We start from the raw sequence: 27184 nt of genomic DNA on the forward strand, positions 1-27184 counted from the left end.
ATACATACATATTCATACAAAATTGTTCTTTCTACTTTTTATATCAAATGTTTCATATTCATTATAAATACTGCATTTCTTGAATACATTCAAAAAGTTGTTAAAAAATCCAAAACAAGAACAATCCGTTGTATTACTTTTATATATATTATTACTTTATAAGTACCGGTATATAAAATGTATCTTCTTAACTTTGATTTTTTGTAGTTTTTTTGTACTAATCTTTTAAATTTGTTTTTGAACTCGTCCAGCGATGATTTACTCATTTTCAGATCCGTCTCAAGCTTATTCCACAGATTGACTCCTATTACTGATACACACCTTTGCTTGATGTTTGTTCTCTCTTTTGCTGAGGTTCTTGCTAATGTCAGAAAGGTGTTGCTGTCTCGCCCTCACTAAATCTTGGTAAAATTACAAAGACAGATACAGGTCAAAGTAAACCTAATGTCTGTTTTCTCTCCATGTTTGCTCTGCTTCCCTATATTTTGATGTCAAAACTGGATTCTTTTAATAGGCGCAACACCATTCAAAATGCTTTATATTTTCCGGGTGAAACATGCAGAAATTTATCAACTCTCTTTGCATTCTCATTTGGTGAGATAGCTATGTTTTCCATTCACTTTGTGATGATATTCTTATTTATGTACCTTTCGAAAGTTGGACTGTGCTGTGAATAGTATTTGCCCACGTCCTGATTTCTGTGTCCGTTGCATATTTATCACATATAAAGGTTTCAGTTCAGAAATCTCTGGGTGATATTAAAATTGGTTTTTGATGAACTGAAAAAAATGCATGTTCTCTATGGACAAATAATGTACCGGTACCAAATGAATTTCCAAGTGAAACATTTTCGTTCAATATACTTTTCCTGTTGTCTTTTATTTTTTAGATACACTATTGTATGTCTTTATTTCCAACTATTTTGAAAACGCTATATAAATCAGCTGAGTTCAATCTAGTCATGTTGAGAAATGGCACAGACAGTGCTCGGTTTAAGGGGTGACCGACCATTCATCCATTTCTGTTTTCTGATGATGCCCAAGAAAGCCTTACTCAGGTCTCTGTTCTGTTGTATGCCACTTTGTTTAATGGGGTCAGAGTTAGGCCTCGATGTGGAACAGCCACATCCTTCTCAACAAACTCATCCAACCATGCCTGTTTTAAGCACTTGTGTTTAATCAGACAAATGTCTTGTCCTAACTGTACACATATATCTGGAAGCATAAAATGACTAGTTATGTAAGGTATATAAGGTTCGCTAAATAATTAAGATGTTGGTGGCAAGTGAGAGGTGTCATCAAACCCTGGATTGATTGATCAATTGCATGTTTCAATTGAATGAATTGATTATATAGGCTAGTGGTTTTCAAAGTTGTCGGTACCGCCCCCCGAGGGGCAATATGAACTTTCAAAGGGGCACTGGCGAGTAACAGTCGGATGGGGGCGTTGAAGCAATGACAGTAAAATGTGACGTTGGTTTTGGTAGAAAGGCGAAAAACAACGGATACGTTTATTTCCTCATCGAAAAACTCAATTCAGTGTTTGGGATTGAAAAATAAATGTTAACCATTTTTCCATCCAATTTCCGAACCGCTTGATCCTCACAAGGGTCGCGGGGGGTGCTGGAGCCTATCCCAGCTGCCTTCGGGCAGTAGGCGGGGGACACCCTGAATCAGTTGCCAGCCAATCGCAGGGCACACAGAGACGAACAACCATCCACGCTCACATTCACACCTAGGGACAATTTAGAGTGTTCAATCAGCCTACCATGCATGTCTTTGGAATGTGGGAGGAAACTGGAGTACCCGGAGAAAACCCACGCAGGCCCGGGGAGAACATGCAAACTCCACACAGGGAGGCCGGAGCTGGAATTGAACCCGGCACCTCTGCACTGTGAAGTCGACGTGCTAACCACTGGACTACCGGGCCGCCCTGTTAACCATTTTTGTTCGTTAACATGTTTTTCATACTCCTTAAACGGTTTGTGATTGAAGAAAAAAAAAACTATTTTCATGACGTTTAACATTACCGTCGTTCTGGCGTTCGTTGGAAGGGGGTGCTGGGGGGGAGGCGTGGCATTTTGGTCCGGTGGTAAAGGGGGTGGTGACAAAAAAAGTTTGAAAACCACTGATATAGGCTATTAGGATTGTCTGATTACTTTGCCTCCTAATGGACAGGACTCACACTGTTTCTACTGTCATTATGACCCGCCTTGTAGGTAGATGTTTTACTGTGACATTTCCATGTAGTAATTAACTAAAAAAATTAAGGGGGAGGAAAAAAAAAACAAGAACCATTGCGATCACTACCTTTGAAAACATCAGTGTCAGCTGGCTATCTGGTGGCTAGCTGACCTGAAGTTAAAACTAGCTGCTTACTTAAGCAGTCAGTCCCACTGCCTGAACCTGGCAAGGTTGAATACCCAATGAGCATTGACCGTTGTCTTTTTTTCTTTCATCTTCATTTGGCTAAAGCATTTGGTCTACTACTCTGAGTTTAGTTAAGCTCAAGTGATGTTATTGGCAGCTTTGTGGCTTCATTCTAGATTTGAGTACAATTTTAAGATAAGATAAGATAAGATAAGATGACCTTTATTTGTCCCACACTGGGGAAATTTGCAGTCTACAGCAGTAAAATTGTGTGTGTGTGTGGGGTGGGGGAAATCCAAAAAACAAAGTGTTTCATTGCACAAAATAAATGTTTCAGAAAAGAACTGTACACAATTCAATGTAAGTGCAATATAAAATATAGCATATTATATATGTATAAATACCGGTATATATAAAATTCAAAGTTGTACGAATCTAGGGGCTTTTGAATTTAAGCAATGCACTTGTGACCAGTAGCTAAACTGAAAACATTTTTTTTTTTTTAATAAGTGCATTGTCCCAATGGCAAAACAAATGCTGTGATACATTGCAGAGCACTACAGAACACATTATGGCTGGTGTGCTCAACCTTTTGGAGCTGTGATACATATTCACAATGGAAGACGTGAGGGGTATTTGAAACTTAAACCTGTAGGCTGATCCCCTGCTGCACAGCTCTGAGACTCAGAGGCTTTCACAAGTGTAAGTAATAGCTAAGAATTACAACCACTGCTTGATCGTCAGGATGCCCTAGCTACTGGATAGATTCTATTTGGACCTATGGCAGATTTGTCATGTCACCTTAAACAGGAGAATTTAGTGCATTGCTGTGAGTTTTTTTTTCTTTTTTTATGGAACTTCACAGATGGATGGACAGATGGACTGACATTTGGAGTGTTGCGGGTAACGTGTTCCAAAAGCACCACATTGTGATCTGTTGTCACAGACCCTCCTCCTTCTGTGCTTTTATTTTGGAGAGCCCGCTTCCGGGGACCTTCTGTTTCTCTTCCTTTAATTATCAGGCTGGGCCGCAGGGTGCTCCCACATCTGCAGCTGATCAACAATCATTTCCTGCATATAAGAGCTCTGTTGATCAGCTGCAGGTGTGGGAGCACCCTCCAGGCTAAAGGTAGAGAAACACATTTTGAGATGTTAAATGACAGCGATCTTTAATCAGAGATGTAATACCGTTTTTATTTATTTATTTATTTAATTTTGGAACTCTGACATCGAGACTTTTTTTTTTTTTGGACTGTACAGTGGTTCCTCTACTAATGAATAGGGATGGCCAAATGAAGCCTCATGAAGCAATGAAGCTTTGCAGCCAATTGGTTTGCACATGTAACAAAGCCTCATGGTGCTTCATTTACTCTATGGCGCCATCAAGTGGTCTAGAAGCTCAAGGGGTCAACAGTGTTAAGAATTCAATGGCTATGTGCTTAAGACAAAGATATGAATGTGCTTGTTAGTAATTTTGTATGTGAACAATTTCCCACAGTGGCTGGCTTTAACGGTTTCTTTTTTTGGACAATATTTCACCAGCTTTAGAAAATATTCTTTCACAAGGCACAGATGAAGCTGGGGTGCAGAGAAATGCGAGTGCCAGTTTATATAAATTTGGGTAGGTATTTTTATGTGTCTCCCAGTACAATAATGGATTGTTCATTCTGTCGATGTTTGGTTCAGATAGGTACTTTTGGACCTCCAGGTTTGCATCAGCTAGGGTGTTTGGGGTCCTGGTCCTCTGAACTGTGTCATCCAAGCGTTGCAACAGTTTGCTCCCCATGATAGACAAACAGGCTGTCAGTGACATACGTACAGGCTGAGATGCTTCTGCTTCTGGTGTGTGCGCATGCGAAGAAGTGGAGGTTGAGTTGTATTTTCTCATGACAGCATCACATTCTGCGGTGAATCTTTTTTCTGCATCAGATGCTTTGTTGGGGCTGAAAAAGCCTATCTTTTTAAATCATGGATCAAGTAGTGTTGTGAGTGACATGATGCTCATAGATTGAAATGTGTTGAGCTTCTCTCTTAACTATCTTCTCAGATTTTCAGCCATTGCAGTTGTATCTGGAGTTTGAAGAGGTCCCAGTTGCTGCTGTTCCAATGCATGGTGTAACATTGCTAAAAGTGGAATGACCTATGATCCAGATAACCTTTTCTCCTCTGACAGCTACACTGTGGCATCATTCAAATGGGCTAGTACCTTCAGACTTTCAACAACAATCGAGTACTCCTGTGAGGAAATTGGAGTCATGTCAGTGCGCAGGTCTGCCAAAGCTGCTCCAACTGGTTCCCTCAGGTCATAAATTCGTTGAAGCATTAAAAAGGTGCTGTTCCATCTCGTCTCAACTTCTTCCGTTTGAGTGGAAATTTTGACATTCAGTTCAAGGGGAAGTCAACGAAAAAAATGCGTTCTCTGCGGCCACGCTAGTCTTAACACGGTAGACTGATTAATATTACATACAGTGGTACCTCTATTTACGAACGTCTCTTCATTAGAAATTTTCAAGTTACGAAATGCCTCAACAGGAAAATATTGCCTTGTTATGAAGGAAATTTCAAGATACGAAAGCTAAAAATACAGCATGGGCTGCTGCTCACAGCTCCGGGTTTCCTGAACGCATCATACTTCTAGCTGCTCTGCCATTGTCTATTACCTATCATCTTCCTGCCATCCCATTGGCAAAAAGGGACCTCTACCGTTTGTGTCTGTGTGTCGATAGATAGATATGTGTCTATGCAGCATCTTCATCATTCGCCCCTCGGGCCATGACGCGTTCTGATAGTTTTACGTAAATGAGAATCTCCCAGAAAAAAAGTGTTCACCAGTCGGGCGATCGCTCACTATGCTGATGTTTGCCTTGGACATTTTTGAAGGATTATTAAAAGCCAACAAAAGCAAACGTCCTCGGATCAGTTCTTTACAAAATGCCAGGCAAAAACCACTTCTGAGATAGAACATGGACTAAAGAGGGCAAAAAAACGATGAGGACCTAGTTAAGTTAAATGACCATCATTTTTTATTCTTTACTCTGTTCTTTGTTTTTTTTTTTTAAATTTTTTATTCTTTACTCTGTTCTTTTTTTTTTTTTTACATGATGCACAACTATCATTTATTGTGCAATAATCTAATTGTTACATGAATTTGTTACATAATTTGATGCATTTTTATGCTTTAGGAAACATTTATGTCTGAATTTTGGGGGGGAGGGGGCTTGGAACGAATTAGAGCAGATGTAGGGAACCCCGGTTCCTCGAGAGCCATATGTGGTCAGCTCATCAGCAAGCTGTGTCGAGGCCTGAACAATTGAATCAGGTGTGTTGGAGTAGGGAAGGACCGAAAACAGGCAGGATATGGCTCTCGAGGAACCGGAGTTCCCTACCCCTGAATTAGGGCATTAACGTGAAAAACGTGTCTCTACTTTCAAAATATTTCTCGTTAAGAAATTTCTTAGAGAACCAATTAATTTCGTAAGTAGATGTACCACTTTATTGATCAAAGAGTTTTGGGAGCCATTTTAGAACTGGATATCTGAGAAGGATCTGGAGCCACCCCAACTGGATATGGGATGGTGTAACAAAAACAGGAAATGTTGTCCCCCACTTATATAATTATAATAATCTCAAAACAATTTATTTATACATTCAGATTTATGAAGTGTGTCCATTGTTTTTGGTTTTTGGTTGTACATTGAAGAAACTTATAAAGGAAACAGATGATAAATAATAATAATAAATAGAATGATGGTTTTATTTTCTGAATCGACCTCTCTTTTTTGTAAGATATGCACAGTTCAGTGCATGATGCTTGGGTGCTCAGTTTGTAATTATCATGTTTTTTCAAAAAAAAAAAAAAAGAAAGAAAGATTAAATGCTGGTTTTGATTACTAAAGCCAACAAAAAAAAATTCCATCCTTGTAATGATTATCTGAGAAAAAATTTAGAGCAAATTTACTGTGTTTTGTCCTGATGATCGAGACCTTAGAACAGATTTTTTTTTTTGTACACATACCAAAGTATTGGCTGTTTGCTCGGTTTTGTATTTTTATTGAGAAGTGTTTTGTTGAATTATGCTGGATATTGATGAATAAAACAACATACTTTGTATGGCACTTGCAGCAAAAGACTTGGAAAAAAAGACACACCGTATTTCCCGGAAAATAAGTCGCTCCTGAGTATAATTATCCCATGTGCTGCAGTCGATGTAAATACGTTTATACAACGCAACATAAAATTTTACAAAAATTGTAAAAGTATTATTCCTGAATATTTATTTCACTTTCAACCACTCGACATGTTCAGTGGCATCAGTGCTATACATACACATATAGTTCTTATTGAGCAAATTTACTGTGTTTTGTCCTGATGATCGAGACCTTAGAACAGATTTTTTTTTTTTGTACACATACCAAAATATTGGCTGTTTGCTCGGTTTTGTATTTTTATTGAGAAGTGTTTTGTTTAATTATGCTGGATATTGATGAGTAAAACAACATACTTTGTATGGCACTTGCAGCAAAAGACACACCGTATTTTCCGGAATATAAGTCGCTCCTGAGTATAAGTCGCACCAGCCATAAAATGCATAATAAAGAAGAAAAAACATGTATGCGCACTGTGGGGGAAAAATTGATTTGATAAAATCCAACACCAAGAACAGACATGTCATCTTGAAAGGCAAATAAAAATAAAAATAGAGAACAACAGTCTGAATAAGTGTACAATATGCTAATGTTACATGACACATAAACAACGAACTGAGAGCGTGCCTGGTAAGTTCACGTAACATATTAAGAGTTATTCAGATAACAAGAGCATAAAGAACATGCTCACACATTTACCAAAGACATAATGGCAATATAAACTTACTATTCCCATCTGTGTAAATTGATTTCAGTATGTTGATAATTTTATTTTGGGTGTACATTCTGGGATAATTATCAAGTTCAAGGCAACTTTATTGTCAAATGTGCTCTATGTGCAACATACAGCACAGATGAAATTTCTTTCTTCTCAACCACAGGAGAGAGAAGAGCCGTTGTGGGTGCCCGCGCCGCCATCAACAAAACAGTTAACATTAAATGATAAAAAATAATACAACATAACACATAAGACACAGACGGTCATGCAATCTTTTTCTACACTTTGTTGTTTGAAGCAGTTATAGATGAAAGAATCATGCAATCTTTTTCTACATAATTGTTGTTTGAAGCAGTTATAGATGAAAGAGGATCAAATATCAGTTCCAATATTTATATAAAAAAAATACATCGTTGTGGACGCAAATATTAATCAAAGCCCACATGTGAGTTGAAACATTGAACATCATACCCCACATTACATAGCTAACGATCCTCATTCCAAGTTAACTTTACCATCTATGTTTGCAAATTTCACATTTTCCCTTTAAAACATCAAAAGCATTAATAAAACAATCACAAATTAAAAAAAAAACAAAAAAAAAAACTTAAAAGTCAAACAGTAATATTGAAAACAAACCTTTTACTTTCAAATAAAGTAACTTGGCTTTTGGCTCACTCTTCCGCTGGAGGCGCTGACGGTGTAGCCGAGGTTTTAAATTGGAGAAAAACATTGTTAGGTTTATGGTGGTAATCTGACGCTAAGAATACATCAGGAACAGGAAGCCTCAGGAGGCAGGCATGGTTGTCTTTCTTGCAAGAGAGAGTGCACTAAAACATGTCTCGGTTCACAATCTCGGAGCAGCTCAGCTGGCTCTGCCATGTAAACTGTTACAGGTTCCAGGGCAACTCTGAAGAGATCGCTATTGTCTCCTTGCATTTATTGGAAGGATGTCCCTGATACACAATCTTCTAATGGGTGTGGGGGAGTGTTCACATGTTTCAGAACAACAACAAGTCCTCCAAATGGGCATAGAATCAGAATACACAATTCCTGAGGTGGTCACATGGCTCCTGCTGGAGGTCAGGTGGTCCGCGAACACAGCTGTGAATGTCCCTCACATTGTGTTCTGGAGTTGATGTGATCTTCTCACAAGCAACAGTTAATTTGATCAGAAGCCGTTAACAAAAGGATGTTAAATTAAAAGCGAAGAGTGGGACCCTTTTGGTCACACCTCAATTGTCAAAAAAGTAAATAAAATTACATGGCCTAAGTGTGTTTTTTTTTTTTTTTTTTTTAAATTGTACAACGTACTATCAGGACAGTCACACGGTGACCACTGAGTGAACTAAATTTCCCTGTAGTACTGATTGGACAAGTAATGTAATGTGATCACCTGCAGCCAATGATGGCCAAGCGGGCGTGTCATACCTAATTGACATCTTGAGTCGGGTGTGTCTGAACCTCTACGGCAGAGGCTCTGTCGAACCCCTGAGACCGATTCACCGAACCCCTAGGGTTCGCTCGAACCCAGGTTAAGAACCACTGGCTTAGAGTCCACCTGTGGTAAATATACTTGGACATGATTTGACCTCTCTCTAAAAGGTCTCACGTGTGATTGTGTATATCAGAGCACAAACTTTTACTCCAATTCTGGCAAAAAAGTTTTTGAAGAAACTTTTTTTTTTTTTTTACTCTGAAACTGTACGGAAGAGGATTAGGGCCATAAAAGTGAGAATCTTGCCAACCTTGTTTTTTTTTTTCTTCATTGGCCCTAATCCTCTTCCGTAGAAACTGAAAATTAACAAAAAAAAAAAAATGGAGTAGAAATGTCATGAGCATCCATACGCCAATATGTCCTCTGTCCTTCACTGTCCTGTAATCATGTTACATTTGTCCTTGTCTAAAAACATAAACCGATTTTACTGTGTTTTTTTTAATCATCATGTCTTTTGCTTCCTCCACCTAAAGTGGGGCTCATTCAAATGTGTTGTCTTTCCAGGTGGCGAGCGTAGTTGCGGAGTACATGAGTTGATCTGCGTCAGAAAAGGTAGGGCAATGTGGTCCATCTTAAAGCCAAAACTGCACCTCCATACTGCCTTCTCCATCATTATCATGTGTCATTTTTGGTTGTATCTGACAGTGAACACGTTATATTCTATCATATTGATCATCCGTTTCCTCCTTGTGGTGTTTTCTTGTGCCATGTTTTGCTTGTCTTTGTGCTAAATGTGTTGCTTGTCTTTCTAAAGATCACGATAGGACAATGTGCAGAATGCAACAATGGCTTGATATTCCTGGTTATTTGCAAAATAAAATCAATCGTTTGATCAATTTTCTTCCTTCCTTGTGTATAGTTAATCACGAATTACATGTAAGATGAAAAATGGGTGAACGCAAACAAAATCCTGCTCCCTTTTAAAATGTAGCCAAATTAATGAGTGCGCCAACTAATATGCAGTTTAATGGTTCAATCTTAACATTTTTAATCCAAGATTATGATATCCCTTGTTAGTGTTCTAAATGTTCTAAAAAAGAAAGAAAAAAAGCTGAAGCCCTTTGGGGGCATCCATAATTGCTGCTAATGTGAATTCTTCAACTCAAATATATTTTACTCCAAAAATTACACAATTGTACACATTGAATGTTTTTAATCATTTCACATTAAAATGGGGCCCTTCCATCATCATCCATTTTGTCCCCACTTTTTGATGCATATGTCAAGTCTGAGTCAGTGACATGATTTAAGGTTGACGTCTCTGCGGTACGTCGTTTGCATGATTTTTTTATTTTTTATTATTTTTTTTTTGTAGACCAATGTGATTGTCTTGATCAAAATCGGCTGATATTTAGCTTTTTTGGGAATCGACTCCGTCATAATTTGAGTGATCTATCACTGATGTCATTGATTGTATCCGTGCCTTAAAACATGAGAGAAAACATAACCCCATTCACTCCAGAGTCTTTTTAAGCTGCCATCGTGTATCTGTGATTCCGAAAGCGTATTTATTTTTTGCCTTGTAAAAAGTCACAAAACCACTTTATTTGCAACAAAAAGAACTAGCTTGTATATGCATAACACACTCAACTAGTATGTGTGCTATTTATTTGTTTTTAACCTCTCTCTAGTTTAAAATAATTCATCACTCAGCCTGTTACATGAACTTTCGGCGACGCACCTTCAGCCGATCACAGACTCAACCAGCAGCCAGACGTGTTGTTTGAACAAACACGGACATTGCTTTGTTGTTGACAAGACACGTTAAATATTTGCTGAACAAGGACACAAAATCTCGCAATGCAACTACATATAAAGTCAATACAATTTAGCTACATCGATCAGGGGTGTCAAACTCTTTATTTTTTTGTCATTGGCCACATCATAGCTATGGTTTCTTACGGAGGGCCATTACAACTATGAACCCCAATTCATGTAGAACCGTCTCATATTACGTGTAGGCTTCATGACAAATTAATGAATAACTAGTTTTGAAATCAGAGGCCAATAAAATATTATATATATATATATTATTACATTATTAAAAAATGTGGGATTGGGAGCAAAAATGCTTGCAATATGTCAACATTTTTAAAAGTGAAGACAATTTGCAATTTTGGTATTTCAGCAAGAAATATAAAGTGGATGCACATAATTTGATTTGGCGGGCCATATAAATGATGTGCCGGGCCAGATCTGGCCCCCAAGCATTGAGTTCGACACATGTTACATAGATAGTACAGCTACACCTGACCCAACTGGCTTTGAGATTGTGCTCCTTCGTCACATACACAGCGCAAACACGGCAAGTAAAAAGTGGACAAACAATGAAGGAGAAAAATAATTGTGGCAGTCTGTGGGCACCGGGACTCGTACAACATAACCAATTTCTAATATGGGCCAAAAAGAAGCACGCGTAGGCTACTTGGCATAGCTGCTAACTAAGTGCATGGACTTTTTTATAGCTGTTGAACCAAGATTAGCAATAGTTTGAGCAAAAGCCCCGGCCACCTGAATGAATGACACGATGAAAAAAATAATTGAAAAGTCTTTTGCTGTAGAAGTGACATAGAAGATAGCAACACACTATGCGCCATGTTTGAAGCATTCACGTTGTATTGATCCCAGGATGTACTTTCTTTTTTGTTGATCTATTAAACTGCATTGCTTCGTTTTTATAGTTTAGTTTTGATGGTTTTGGGTCTGTTTAATCAGTGCACTGGCATCGTGCTTAAGCATCCCCTCTGAACATGCGTGGGAGTGTGTACAGCAGTGCTGGTGAGAGTGCTTAGGCCTGCCTGGAGAGAATGTGGGTGTCTGTGATTGTGAGATGGGTTTTTTTTTCCCTTTTTTTTCTCATTTTGATGTTCAACATGGCAACGGTCTCCAAGCAGACAAGAAGTAATGGAGGAAGCACAATAGAAATATGTAACAAAGAAGCATGAGTACAATGGCTGACAAAACGATCTGAGCCTGGATTCAGTTGATTTAGTTTGCCTTAAACCTCCTGCGAGATTACCGTGTTTAGTTGTGTGCAGTGTTTGAAACTCACCAGGAAATTATCAATATTTGATCTGTTTAAGTTGACAGTTTCTTCTGACAGTTCATTATCACAACAATGAACCTTTTTCAGAAAAAAAAAATATATATATATGAATTCTTCTCCAAACTATTGGAACAGTGAGGCAACTTTATTTCTTTTTGCTGAAGACTGTAAAGATTTGGATTTCACATCAAACGAAGAAAAGAACACCAAGAAATCAGCAGTTTGGTTTTGTTTTTTTTTTAAACAAAGAAAAATGCATTAACTTGTACAGTGTCTCTTCATACGAAATTTTCAAGTTACGAAACGCCTCAACAGGAAATTATTGCCTCTTGTTACGAAAGAAATTTCAAGATACAAAAGGTAAAAATACAGTATGGTCTGTTTACTGAACGCATCATACTTATAGCTGCTCTGCCACTGGCTATTACCAAGCATCTTCCTGGCATCCCATTGGCTAAGAGGTACCTCTACCGCATGTGTCTATGCATAGACTCATATCTGTCTGTCTACACACAGATAGATATCTGTCTCTGCAGTGTCCTCATCATTCGCCCCTCGGGCCATGAGGTGTTCCGATAGCTTTACGTAAATTTGAATCCCCAGAAAAAAAGTATTCACCTACTGGCACCATGCTGATGTTTGCCTTGGACATTTTTGAAAGATTTTTAAAAGCCGACAAAAGCAAACGTCTTTGGATCAGTTCATTACAAAACGCCAAGCAAAAAAAAATTCTGAGAGAGAACGTAAACTAAAGAGGACAAAAAAATCATCATGCTGTGATTATTTCAGGCTGGCCCAGTCCGTCCGAGTCAACAGTGACAGCTAACCGGTGTCTAGAATCAAACTACTGTTATTACGTCACATGCAGGCACTGCAGAAGCAGACACTTAGCCAAATAAAGTAAAAACACAAAACAAAACAGTATTGTGTACCTTTTGATCCTACAGACATTATCCCAAATGGCTTTTATTTCACCACACTTTATGTGTCTGCACTTGCGTGGAACTTAGTAAGCCCAATTTCAACGCCAATCGACGGTCGCCGACGACGGACAAACTGGGCCCACGCACGTAGGCCGGCCTGAGCACAATGACTGAGAGACTCATGTGCCCACCACTGCATTTTCATCACCTTTTTCCACTTATTGCCATTGATCAGTGAGTTATTATGTCACCATGGCCGCTCCACTGTAAAATTTTTAATTTTAATCATTTGTTTTGTTTTGTTTTTTTACTCTTCACATGCAAGAAAGGTTCTGATTACTGAGGTAATATCTTAGTACTGTGGTTCCTCATAAAAAGTCAATCAGGCACTCGTTGAATGCAGAAAGACGTGTTGTTTCATGTTGATGTGCGAGAGAGAAGGTTTCCTTGTCGTCACTTTGTACATGCCTACTCAAACAAGGCGCGTGATTGGTTCCCGGCGGGACATTGACCAATGAGAGCATGAGTGGATTCATCCCATTGACTGCTTGCGCATCATCGCCAGTCTGTTGACTGTCTCGCATACTGTATCTTAGTTTTGTGTTCGCGATAACTTTTTTTGATTCGTTAAGCTGCGCTCCAACCCCTTGCCCCTGCCGAAGCAATTCATCCCGGCCGTGTGGGAGCGTGTAAGCCCGCTTGTCAACAGGGACACATTGCTTCAATGGCGGCGGCGGGGATTTAGTTCGCAGCCTTGACCGGGTAGCCTTATTTCGAAGGTTTCCCGGTCCGTTCAGCTGTTTTTTTGAGACACGTCACAAGGAAGCTATGACACTGACAGCCCAGGTGAAGGCTGAAGAGATAGCCGAAATTGTAAGGTCGGGAAGAGAGTTTTTCCTTCATGAAAAAAAGACCATTGTCTGATTAAAAAAAAAAAAACGTAAACCTATTTCAACTAATAAGAAGACAAGATGTATGTCATAGCGCTGCCCATGACCATGTTTTTCTCCAATATAAAGAACCTCAGCTACACCATCCAGCTACAGCAAATCCTACATTGCGGTTTTTCACTTTTCGCTGGGGGGTGTCTGGTACCCATTAACCGCGAAAATTGAGGGTCTCACAATAATTTCGACCCATTGAAAGTCTCAGAATTTTGGCCTGGATGAGCAGTTGGTGGATATTTTTAACTGAAATTTGTCAGCCAGTGGGAGAGAAGGTGGTCCCTGAGTAGAAGACGAAAGGGTCAAGGAGAATGTCACGAAGAAATCAAGTTATACCGTTTTACGATAATTTGAGTTTGATTTTTGAGCCGGTTATCTTTGGCAATATCCCACAAAAACATCATTTTCTCTGGAACCCATTGTCTGATTTTCAAAATTCTTGGTGTGCTGTATTCGGGTTGAAGAGGCCATTCCAACCAATCTCAGTATTTTGATGGACTGTCATTTCTGGGAAATCTTGTCATGCTTTCTCTTAAGTGTGAATGCTTGTTCGGTGGAATCAATTATATGTCAGAGTGATCTTAACTTGTGACCAGGTTGTAACCCTTGTCTTGCCCAAAGGCAGTTGGGTACCTCAAGGGGATGAAAAATAAAGGGATAATTGTTTGAAAAAAATACAGTACAGTGGACTCCGGCTTACTTGCAGGTGAGCACCCGCGGATTGACCTTTTCACATTTTTTTTCCCCATTAATTTTTTCCAATTGTGTTTTGAAACTGTATTTTTGGGGGGGAACCCTGTTTTTTCATGTAAAAGGCTTATAGGTGAAAAATTTAAGTATTAAAAAAAAAAAAATATATATATATATATATATATACACACACACACACACACACACACACACACACACACATTTTGGACATCTCAGTCCAGAAATGCGCAATACTGGGAACAGCAAGGATACTGCGCAGAACCCTCAAGCTTCCTGGCCTCTGGTAGAGGACCCGAGCTGAATGAGGGATGGACACCACCCGAGGGGGTGAGACGAGGATTTTTTTTTTCATATATATGTATATATGTGTGTGTGTGTATGTATATATATATATATATATATATATATATATATATACACACACACACACACATACTTTAAGTAATATACAATAATATCATGCTAAGTACAAATAATCTTGTATATACAGTATAATTGTATATTTTCTTTTATTTACTTTTTCTATTGCAATTGATATTTGCCCAGTCCCTGTCACCCTCAAATTGCGGGGGTCCACTCTATATGAATATCCGCTCCAAAGAATCGGGATATCGTATTTTGACATTTTTATCACATGCATGATTACGTCCTGCGGATGTCCAATTTTATTGCACAAATGAAATCAATGTCTTGCTGTGTTTCGCAGTCTCTCCGGAGGTGCTTGGATTTCTGACAGCCATCGGGCTCTTCATTATCCTCATGACTCTTCTCTTCTGGTACTTCAACAACAAGTTGACACTCGAGAATGCAGGGAGCCTTCAGTGCCTTGATGACTTCAAGAAAAACACAGAATTGCAAGGTGAACGACACCTTCTATTGTGTATATTGTATTGCTGAGAACTTCTTCTTCTTCTTCTTCTTCTTCTCCTTTCGGCACGTCCCTATTCAGGGGTCGCCACAGCGAGTCAGTAATTTCCATCCGCCCCTGTAAACCGTCCTACCAACTCGCATGATCGTCTTGGCAAAAGTTTTACGCCGGAATGCCATTCCTGACGCAACCCTCCCCGTTTCTCCGGGCTTGGGACCGGCACTGGGGAACAGTGCACACCCAGGGGAGGGCACTGCTCCCCAGCGGCTGGGATTGTATTGCTGAGAACACTTTTCTGTAATTACTTTCAAATCACACAGCTCCCACTCAGCTTGTACAGCATATCTTCCGTGTGTAGTACTTAATTTGTAGCATTTATAAATACCATAATTTTGAATTATAGAGACCACCTAATTTAAAACCGCATCAGGTACGTTTACCCATTAAAAGAAATAGATATATTTTTACATATATTAGCCACTTCACTTCATTAGCCGTGAGTATCCACATTATAACACTTGCTATTTACTGTAGAAAGTAAGATCCCATGTCACATGAGATTAATTAAACAAAAAAATTGTCATTACCTTAAAAGATTGTTCACAGGCTTTCTTCCCAAACATTGCTGAACAGCTAGCAGTTGCCTCCCAGAAAAGTCGTTGATCGCTATCTTTGTCTTCCTCCGCATGAAGCCCATCAAAGTCCTCTTTCGTGTCAGAATGGAACGGTCCTAAAATTCCTTTGTTACACGTGAATCAGGTGTGTCAAACTCATTTTTGCCACATTGTAGTTATGGTTTCCCTTGGAGGGCCGTTATGATTGAATTTTGTGAAACCACATCAATGTTTAACCACCTCCACATATTACACAGCGAACAACAAATAGATGGATAACTAGTTTTGACATCAGAAGTCAAGAATAATGGATTGTTCAAATATTGTAATTATGACATTATATATGACAATTTGAAATTTTGGTTCAGACTTTAGGAACCATCATGGAAGTTGACATGCTTGAATTGCTTTCGTGGGCCACATAAAATGATGTGACGGGCCAGATCTGGCCCTTGCGCCTTGACTTTGACACTTATGACATACAGGTAGATGTATTGTATATCTTTGTCTTGTCCTCAGGCAGCCCAGTGATCGAGTGGTTAGCGTGTCGACCTCACAGTGCAGAGGTGCAGGGTTCGATCCCGGCTCTGGCCTTCCTGTGTGGAGTTTGCATGTTCTCCCCGTGCCTGCGTGGATTTTCTCCGGGTTCTCCAGTTTCCTCCCACATTCCCAAAACATGCATGGCAGGCTGATTGAACATTCCAGATTGTCTTTAGGTGTGAGTGTTTAGCGCGCATGGTTGTTTGTCTCTGTGTGGTCTCTGTGTGCCTTACGGTTGGCTGGCAACCAGTTCAGGGTGTCCCCCGCCTACTGGCCGAAGACAGCTGGGATAGGCTCCAGCTCACCGGCGACCCTTGTGAGGATAAGCACATCGGATAATGGATTGATGGATGGATGGATCTGACGCTGTGCAAGATAAATTCCACCCATGATTCATTAAATTTCCTGGTGTTAACATGAGGTAAAATTTTATAAATCTCCGTCTCGCTCCAAGTTGTAATCCCAAGTGATCCAGCTGACCCATCAAGGGCTTGACATCATCCTTCTCACTGTCATACAGTGCATCTGGCGCAGTGTCTGCAACATCAAACAGTTTCAATAATGCTGGCCTCATCCCTTCAGTCTTCAATGGCATGAATGAAGAGAAGTTAAGGCACATTTTAGAGATGTAGACTCAGGTAGATGATCATTCGATGCACTGATCTTCATACAAATATGATGATTATAATATGGTCTTTGATATTAATTTCTCAAATCAAGGTCTGAAATTTGTGAACATTTTCTTTCATAAAATACATGAATGTACGCTTGAAAGTTCACCGTGTGTGTGTGTGTGTGTGTGTGTGTGTGTGTGTGTGTGTTTTAAGAAAAGTAAACACTGAATTTTGATCTATTTCTTTCAGTCTTGGGTTAAGCGTCTATATTCCGCTGGAGTCATTTTAGAGCTCTGCTGCCTCTTGCTGGAAAAAACATGAAACAACATTTACATTTTACAGTACTAGTTTTCACAATGCGGTGTGCATGCGAAGTTTTGATTGAGTATTTATATTGCATAAATATCCACCAGTCAAATACTGTACATTGTTACATCCAGAATTAAGACTTCTTCATATGTCCTTCAATGAGTTATTTTTTATTCTCTTCAATTCTATGATTCTGTTTTTCATTTCTTTTTGTTTATTGTTTAAAGGAGGAGGAAGAAGTACAAACTTTTCCGCTTGTATCCCTTTAACCTCAATTCCATCATCAATAAATCAGAAGTTCTTTATATTTATGATCTATTATTTTCATGTATTGTTACCATATTTTACAATATAATATTGCGTCAAGTTTTACATTATTAAAGGCAGTACAATTCCATATCCACAAACCAAATTAAAAATAGATTGTTATGCTATTAAATTTAGCTATAATATCGCCGCTGTCCTGTGAAATCACATTTTGTTTCGTGTTATGTTGTTATGTTGTGGGGTGTCCGCATTTCGTACATCCACTCAACGTAAAGATTTTAAAAATAACAACTGGACATACATGTTTTTCACAGGACAGCTATGGTGTCGTCAATATATTATTATTAAGATTTATATTAGAATTCCTACACTAGTTAATAAAAAACAAGATACTTTGTGCAGTCAGCTTCTATAGTACATAATGACAGCAATAATAATAATAATAAAATAGCCATTATTTGTCCAACTCATTGTCAAGCTTTTCCTATTCACTGTACTTCTCAAAGGTATTGAAGTGGTGTAAGTTTGGACATCATTGTAGGTCAATATTCAGTCTGTTCAAAATTTTCACTCCACAAACAAAAATACAGAAGCTTTTCAAACATAAAGTTGAGTTGACTCATCTTTGAGTACCTTGTCTTCCAGTTATATATTACCCTTAAACTATAGCCATCCCGCAACCATTAATTTTCTTCCTCTTATCTGGGTCCGGCTCATGGGGGGAGCAGCTTCAGCAGGGAAACTTAGACTTCCCTCTCCCCAACCACTTTGTCCAGCTATTCCGGGGGAATCCCAAGGCGTTTTCAGGCCAGCTGGGAGACATAGTCTCTCCAGCGTGTCCTGGGTCATACCCAGTGGGACGTGGCCGGAACACCTCACCAGGGAGTTATCCGTGAGGAATCCTAACCAGATGCCCGAGCCACCTCATCTGGCTTCTCTCATTGTGGAGGAAAAGCAGCTCAACGATGAGTCCCTCCTGGATGATAAAGCTTCTCCCCCTATCGCTAAGGCAGAGCCCGGGCACCCTTGCGGAGTGAAGGATCAGGAGCTCCCAAATCGGTTGTATTTTTTTTGACATTGGCAGACAACATAATCATTGGGCTCCCTATTAATTGTCTATTACTTCATACACAGTGGTAGTTTTTTTTTTTTTTTCGGGCATTTCCAGGGCTTGAATTAGCTATGGTTGTGCATTGTGTGCAGTGTGTGCAGAGACAGGCCACCTTATGTCCGCTGTTGCACTATGATGTCCACGATGTCACCAATCTATTGAGATCCATGAAAAAAACTACGTTAAGGATTCAAATTCTTCACAAAGAATAAGGCGCCGTTTGTATTGACACTCTCCGAAAGATATTCATTGAACATGTTTGTTGTTGTTGTGTTTCCTTGCGTACAACTGCATGAGAGTATATCAGACTGAATTACAGGCTACCAAAACAAAATGAAGATCCCAACAGCCATGTCAAATAATAATTAGGGGGACTCACACTTGTATTTGTTTGCATAACAAGTTATGTGTTTCTCCTATTTCTTCTCACAACAGATAAGGTTTACGATGATGGTGACCAAAACGCAGCATCATCATCAGACAGTGAGGACGAATTGTTGGGTCAGTATCAAGAAGCGGTCAGTCGTGCCCAAGGTCTCAGAGGTGGAGCCAAGGTGTCTGCTAATGTCAAACATGCGGGACGGTTCAGGTGGGAGAACCGACAGAAGTACAGTCCCCTGATGGCAAATTATGACGGCTACAGCAGTGACGCCTCAGCCGATGTAGGTAAGTTTATTTTAAATCCAATCTGGATGATGAGGTCACTTTGGCCGATACATCATTGAAACACTTCATTTATACCGATATATTTCTTTCGTTCCAAATTTACCACATTAAACTTTTTAAACAAAGTTAAACCACAATGTACTCCCATATATACACACACACACTTGATTTCGAGAGGTGATCAAAGTGGAGCTCCCGTTCAGCACACTCTCCACGGGAGGGTTATGAAACAGTCAACTGTATGCATTATTCTCCTTTCTTTTCTCTTTCTTTAGTTTTTCTTTTTTTTTTATTTTCATATTCACATTTCAAATTCAGCATGGTCTTTTTCATGGGAGAAACGGTTCTAGCCTATTTAGATCGGTGTGTTGTTTTCCTTCATCTGTTCAGGAAACTTGACTCAACCTTTTGCGCTCACAATCACACCCCAGGGCAATTAGAGAGTCTTCAATCAATGTGCCATGCATGTTTTTGGAACGTAGGAAGACACCAGAGTACCCGGAGAAAACCTACGCAGGCACAAGGAGAACATGCAAACTCCACACAGGAAGGCCCAGGCCCGATTCAAGGCCACGACCTCTTGAACATTGTAGTTACCGGTATATTGCTTGCTACATCAGAAGGGTCAGATGACAACTTTCAGAGAGTGTTCATCCTTAATCAGCACTCGGTGAAAGATTGTTGTTTGTTCTCGATTAAAAGATTAAGATAACTTTCTTATTGGTACAGTTGACATCAAAACAAAACCAATATTTTCCCATCGTAGACAAAACTGACGTCCTGATATAATCATTTCGTCAACTGACAAAATGAATGTTAATTTATCAAAGAAACATTCATTTCTCACAGGTTGAATGGACATCATTTTATTTGATTATTTTCACTGAATGACACATTTCTCTCTGTAAAAAGGAGAATACATGGTTTAGGCCACATGTTGGATATACGGTCACGGATTTTGGTTCAGTTCAGTTTTCTTCTCTCTCCATAGTACAGAATTATTTCAAATAATAAACTCACGAAACAGGACAAAAATGACGGTACCTTGAACATCATGTTTTTGTTGTTTAACATTTTGAGGCAAGTCACTGCAATCAAGGTATTTTTGTGACTTTTAATAAGACGTCTGCCTCTCTCAGCAGTTATTTTTGGTGCACTCTTCATGAACAAACTGCTCCGGTTGTCAACGTTTGAAAGGTGCTTTCTCCAGCATGTTTCAGCTCCTTCTTCCACAGATGTTCTTCAGGATTTTGATATAAATTAATAAATATAAATAAAAATTGAATTTTGGCTGAACAAGGCCTTACAGACTTTACATTCAATAAGTTTGCTAATTTTCTTTCTAATATCCTCACACAACTCTCTCCTTGCCTTCCTCTTATTCATGTTTAGTGTGGGACACGCCATGTCACCAAACAGAAAATTGACTACTTGTCAGCCTTTAAATAGGCAGATTTATTGATTACTCATTTGAAGGTACCTGTGATGCTAATTATAGCATAAACCTTTGTTGAACATGTCCCTCTGGTCAAATTATTTTCAATCATTTCCACAATTCATAATTTTTGTCGGGTTGCACGGTGTTCAACTAGTTAGCACGCCGGCTTCACAGTGTGGAGTTGCTGGATTCGAATCCGGCTCCGGCCTTCCTGGGTAGAGTTTGCATGTTTTCCCCATGACTGCGTAGGTTTTCTCCGGGTACTCCAGTTTCCTCCCATACTCCAGAAACAGACATGGAAGGTCAATGGAACACTCAAAATTATCCCGAGGTGTGATTGTGAGCGTGAATGGTTGTTCATCTATTTGTGCCCTGCAATTGGCTGGCAACCAGTTTAGGGTGTACCCCGCCTGCTGCCTGAAGACAGCTGGGATATGCTCCAGCATGCCAGCGACCCTTGTGAGGGTGAGCGAATTAGAAAATGGATGGATGGATGAATGGGTATTTTTTGTCTGGGCCTGCTTCTGTCATGGTTCTGCTGTGTTTGTGTTTGTCTCCGGCAGGTGGCATTGGAGGGTTTCCCCTCCAGTTTCACCCCTGTTTACCATCTGCTCATCAGCTCTCTTCGGTTTAAAAGCACTGCCAAGCCTACACTTGTTATCGGATAATTTTCACCTTGCTCACGACTCTCGTCCAAGTGCTTATTATGTAGACATTCCACGTTCTCGCTACTCGTTTATAGTCTTGCTTAGTATTTCCTTGTTTTTCCAATATTGTATCAATTTTGTTGATAGTGTTCTCCCAGGGGTTTTTGCTTTTCTCGTAATTGGCTTGTCTTTGTCCTTTTATGACAAGTGATGTTACGTTATTATTTCCCTTGCCTTTTCCAAGCACTTTTGGCTAGTCTCGTTGTTGTTATTTCTGGTTCTTTGTTACCAGTTTTTTATGTTGTACCTTGTCGCTCTTGCGCCATTGTTTTATAATTTAAAAAAAACAAAACATTTTGGGATATGATCTTATTCTGATCTGCATTTAGGGGATGCAATTCTGTTCCGGATTGGTCTGAAACCTCAAGAGGTTCATGAGTTTGCTTTTTAAAACATTTCTCTTGAATCACAATTCAAAAGCAATGTCTGATTTTTCTTGGTTAATTTTCATAAATGTTACTATTTAATCTCCAATTTTGTTTTTCTGTGACCGCTGTGGCTTTATCTTTCATTAACAGGGGTACCAACAATTTTGTCCATGTGTGTGTATATATTTGGAATACGGTAAAAATATATATATTCTGGATTCTGGAACGATAATTCGTTTTGAAATAATTTGGCTGTAAAAAGGCTATACGCTTTCGATGTCACTGTTTAGTCATAACCCCTCAAAAATGAAGCTTCCTGCTTTCTAAATCACCACGTCATGTCTGAACTATCTTCTTGTTATATAAGGAAGACAGTTTTCAGACTGAGTGTCTAGGGCAATCTATTTAAAGCATTGTTAAAATATGCTGTTGAATGATGAATACTTTATGTCATGCCTTGGTTCCATCAGTAACAAAGGATCACAAATTATAAATCAAACTGAGAAAACTGCAGTGTGCCTAATGCTTGCAGAGCAAAATGTGTTTTTGGTACAAGATGGTGAAATACGGATGACTAATGTGTATTTTATTGTAATATTTTCGAGACAATTTGAATGGTAATGAGGCTTCAACACGTTTTAGTGATTTCACACTCCCTTAAAATATCACAGATACGTACTGTACATGACAATACAAGCACACTTTTTCTCCACGAAGTACTTTCACTTTTCTTAGAGATGCATGCCGTCTGATCTCCAATTTCCACAGTCATTAACCGTGATTCCTTGTGTTGTCAGCAGAGATTCTAATCTGTGATTCTTTCCTAAAGAACAAGTAATTACTGATTAGTTGTCCATTAAAAGGGATGCGATGCTTCTGTCAAACTTGAATTGGTTACTCATAAAATCTTGAGCATGTGGTACAAACGGAGCGGGATTCGCTGAGATCCTTGCTCTACCAATTACCAATTGCTCTTCTATTGCTGATGTGTTGTGAAAGATTTGCTAAGATTTTTGTGATTTACTAAAATGGATGGATGGATGGATGATTATTTCAAACTGCCTCTGTCGGGAATCCACAATGGTCTGGGGCAAAAAAGTTTGTTCATTGTTTTCAAAGCAGAGCAAATGTTTGATATTGATTCAACACTGTCACGTTTCGGACAAGCCGAATTAAGTTGGATCCCAAAAGTGTAGACGTCAACAAGGTCTCCATAGCATAAATGTTTTAATACAAAAATCGCACTGACAAAGAGTAACAAAAATCACTGGTCCAAACGGACCAGGTATTACAATAAGTATTAACAAAAAGCGCTTGCCCAAAAGGCAAGGGGAGAAACCAAGAACCGAGAATGCAAACGAAAAACAATGTGACCTAAGCACACGCAAGCAAAAAGCCAAATCACAAAATAAAAACCATACTTACTAGATCAATAGTACCGAGAGTATCAAAAGCAAAAAACGACAATGTCTATAGCAAAAGGGTCTATGAGCATGGAAACAGCAAGGCATAAACAATACTCCGACAACAGGTGAACCGCAGAAAAGTCCTTAAATACAGAGACCCATAATGAATGGATTGGCAGCAGGTGTGTACCCAGAAGTCCCTTCATGCCACCTGCTGGCCAGACCAAAAACAGAACCGTGACAAACACAAAGATAATCAGTTTCACGGAGGACGACTGAAATAAGACAATATTTACTGTTGATAAGCTGAAATTCCGAGCATTTCAACAATTAAAAAAAAAAATCGGAACAATTTGTCAATTATTAAAAATAATTATTGATTAAGGCGGCCCGGGGGTCGAGTGGTTAGCGTGTCGATCTCACAGTGCAGAGGTGCAGGGTTCGATTCCGGACGCCAGCCATTCTGTTTGGATTTTACATGTTCTCCCCGTGGCTGCGTGGGTTTCTCTCCGGGTACTACGGTTTCCTCCTGCATTCCAAAAACATACATGGTAGGCTAATTGTCCCTAGGTGTTAGTGTGAGCGCGGTTGGTTGTTCGTGTCTGTGTGCCAGCTGTCTTCGGGCAGTAGGCGGGGGACATCCTGAACCAGTTGCCAGCCAATCGCAGGGCACACAGAGACGAACAACCACCCGTGCTTACACTCACACTGAGGGACCGTTTTGAGTGTTCAATCAGCATGCCGTGCATGTTTTTGGAATGTGGGAGGAAACCGGAGTACCCGGAGAAAACCCACGCAGGCACGGGGAGAACATGCAAACTCCACACAGGGAGGCTGGAGCTGGAATCGAACCCGGTACCTCTGCACTGTGAGGTCGACACACTAACCACTCGCCCACCGGGCCGCCTTATTCATACATTTTATCGAATTTAATGAAAGACCCTGTGTAGTGGCAACAATCATCTTTTCAATTTGACACAACCACGGGGAAGGGTATTGTCAAAAAGTCTCCCAAATGAATCAACAACAAATATATCAAATCAGGCAACAAAATCATGATCTCCTGGTGCTTTGGGCAGCACTCATGACGGTCCGGCCGTGCACGGCCCAATAAGGCAACGTGGGTCCTTCTTCTCATGTGCTACCGGTGAGTGTCAATCCAGAGTGATCAGACTTACTGCCTTGATCATGAGGAAGGAAGAGACTCAGTCCTGGCAGACCCAAACGAAACTGCTGGCTCCTTCCCCTGTCAGAAGGGGTATGAACTTGAAACGAAAAATTAGCAGCTATTTGTGCTTTAGCTTTCCAGCCAAGATTCACAAGCAGGCAAAACAAGCCCATCCTAAGAGGCTGAATCTCTGTGAAGGAAGGAGGGCTGAGAAGAGAAGTGGAATTGTCACCATTCCAATTAGCAGGGTGCAGGAGAAAGTGACGCCTTGACACAGCAGCTTCCATCAACTCAACCGCCCCCGGCTCAGTAGGGGGAAGAAAACGTTCAAAATGGGTTTTGCTTCTTTTATCAAGCGCTCCATGACACTTAGTTAAAACTCCTTTACCTCCATCGTGCCGCTGATATGTGCCACTTTGAGGTGAAGTCTCGCTGTCTGACATGAGATTGAAAGTTCCAAGAATTTTCGAGAAAGCTTAAAATGAAAAGTTGGAGTTGGCTGTCTTTTTCGAAAAGTTATGAAAGAGAAAAGGATGTTTTATTTATCTATTTATTTATTTGGGGTGGAGGTGTTTTCAGAACCATGTTTTATTTTCTCTCTTTTCAGCAAGTGATGCTATTGGAGTATTCGTGTCAAGTTATGCAAGTCCAATTTGGACAATGGAAAAAAGCTTCAGAATGTAGCTGGCAGAGCTTTTCGAGATTTTTCATAAGTGTGACACAGACGCTCAGTGTGTCGTTTGTCATTGCCTTCTTTTTTAATTAAATAATAAGAAAATAGAGGCATGAAATCTGTGGCAGGTTTCCACATGGACAAAAGTGTTGGACCATCCATCCATCTATTTTCTGATCCGCTTATCCTCTCAACGGTCACGGGGGGTGCTGGAGCCTATCCCAGCTGTCTTCGGGCAGTAGGCGGGGGACACACTGAACCGGTTGCCAGCCAATCGCAGGGCACGCAGAGACGAACAACCATCCGCGCTCACACTCACACCTAGGGACAATTTAAAGTGTTTAATCAGCCTGCCATGCATGTTTTTGGAATGTGGGAGGAAACCGGAGTCCCCGGAGAAAACCCACGCAGGCACAGGGAGAACATGCAAACTCCACACAGGAAGGAATCAAACCCGGCCGGTACCTCTCTACTGTGAGGTCAATGTGCTAACCACTCGACCACCGGGCCGCCATTGTTTGTACCCCTCAGGCTTCGCCTTTCCTGTGTGGAGTTTGCATGTTCTCTTCGTGCCTAAGTGGGTTTTCTCTGGGTAACTCCGGTCTCCTCCCACATTTCCAAAACATGCATGGTGGGGTTAATTGAAGACTCCTCCGTAGGTTTGTAACGGTTGTTTGTCAATCCTCTTATGTGTCCAGTGATTGGCTGGCTACCGGTTCAAACTGTACCCTCACATCTCACCCTAAGTCAGCTTGGACAGGCTCCAGCACATGTGACCCTAATGAGCTTCAGCGGTATAGAGAATGATTTGATGCCTCATAATGTGTTCAATGGGTTGATTTCTACAATCATTCAGAAGGTGAAATGGCTACCGCTCACATATTTATCCATGAAATACATCTGACATCCACCACAGAAGCCAATCAAATTCACCCAAATCAACATTTGACCAGCTGGGCCAGTGTTTAGATGTGGTCTGAGCAGTCGTAACTTGAGACCCACTTCCTACCACCAGATTGTCACCCAACTTGGCGCAGACCACAAGTTTTGCGCTTGTATGAAAATCAGAATGTGCTGCATCTGCATCAGTTGCGCTTTCTACGAATATAGAGACCACAGTGTATGCCGTCAAACAACCATTCATAGCCAGTTTACAGAGTTCAACTTACCAAAGAAGTGTGTTTTTTTGAATGTGTGAGGAACACCCATGCAAACACTATGGGCCATATTCTCCCATTCATGCTTAAGTCATTTTTACATTCCCCCATCTTGCTCACGGTATGTTGAGACTTCTGACGTCCCGAACGTGCGCCCAACTCAAGAGGCGTGACTGATATACACTTGGAAAATATGTCGCACATCAGTTAGAACAGGGGTCTCAAACTCAATTTACCCGGGGGCCGCTGGAGCTCAGGTCTAGGTGAGGCTGGGCCGCATCGGGTTATCACCTCAAAACATGCATTTATTAAAAACTGAAAAAAATGTCTTTAATGCTTTTGCTTCTCCAGCACTAGCGAAGGCAGCAGCGGCAGGTTGTTTAACATCCGTAGTTTACACCTGTATTCAAGATGGTGTTGGGCACCATGGGCAGGTTCGCGTTGCCGCTATAGTCTGGGTGCTCCGAAGCTGTCGGCCTTCGAATGAGACAGACCTCACTCACTATTTAGCACGGAGGTAGTGCGAACACATACAGCATACATATCAAACTCGCGCCGGCCGCATTAGCATTAAGGCGGGGGCCTCAAACTAGCATCCTGCATTTATTCCGCGAGCCGCGAGTTTGAGAACCCTGAGTTTGAGAATGTGCCCCTTGGTGAGCATGCAGATTTTTTTTTCCAATTGTGCTATCACAAGTGAATTACTCTGCCTTAAATACAGCATACATTGCCCCCCTCAAAAAACAAAAAATGACAATCCGTTAGGGCAGGGGTCCCCAACCTTTTTTGCCCCACGGACCGGTTAAAGTCAGACAATATTTTCAGGGACCGGCATTTAAGGTGTGGCGAATTAATACAACAAAATAATATGGTATGAGCTGCATGAAAACTGTGGTGTTTTCGAAATATAATAATAAACACAAG

The 27184-nt window shown here is 40.2% G+C and overlaps 1 protein-coding gene across 2 annotated transcripts in view; it reads left to right on the top strand.

The window, feature by feature from the left end:
• The window catches only part of syt14a (synaptotagmin XIVa), a 61857-nt gene that overhangs the window by 7660 nt on the left and 27013 nt on the right, over positions 1-27184 (top strand). For both annotated transcript variants that reach the window (XM_019893843.1, XM_019893844.1), the window contains exons 2-4: positions 9235-9282; positions 15061-15213; positions 19113-19343. In XM_019893843.1, the coding sequence (XP_019749402.1) occupies positions 9235-9282; positions 15061-15213; positions 19113-19343 (432 nt within the window). The remainder of the gene's footprint in view (positions 1-9234; positions 9283-15060; positions 15214-19112; positions 19344-27184) is intronic.

This window comes from Hippocampus comes, unplaced genomic scaffold, assembly GCF_001891065.2.
Source record: "Hippocampus comes isolate QL1 unplaced genomic scaffold, H_comes_QL1_v1.1 scaffold221, whole genome shotgun sequence".
Lineage (NCBI taxonomy): Eukaryota > Metazoa > Chordata > Actinopteri > Syngnathiformes > Syngnathidae > Hippocampus > Hippocampus comes.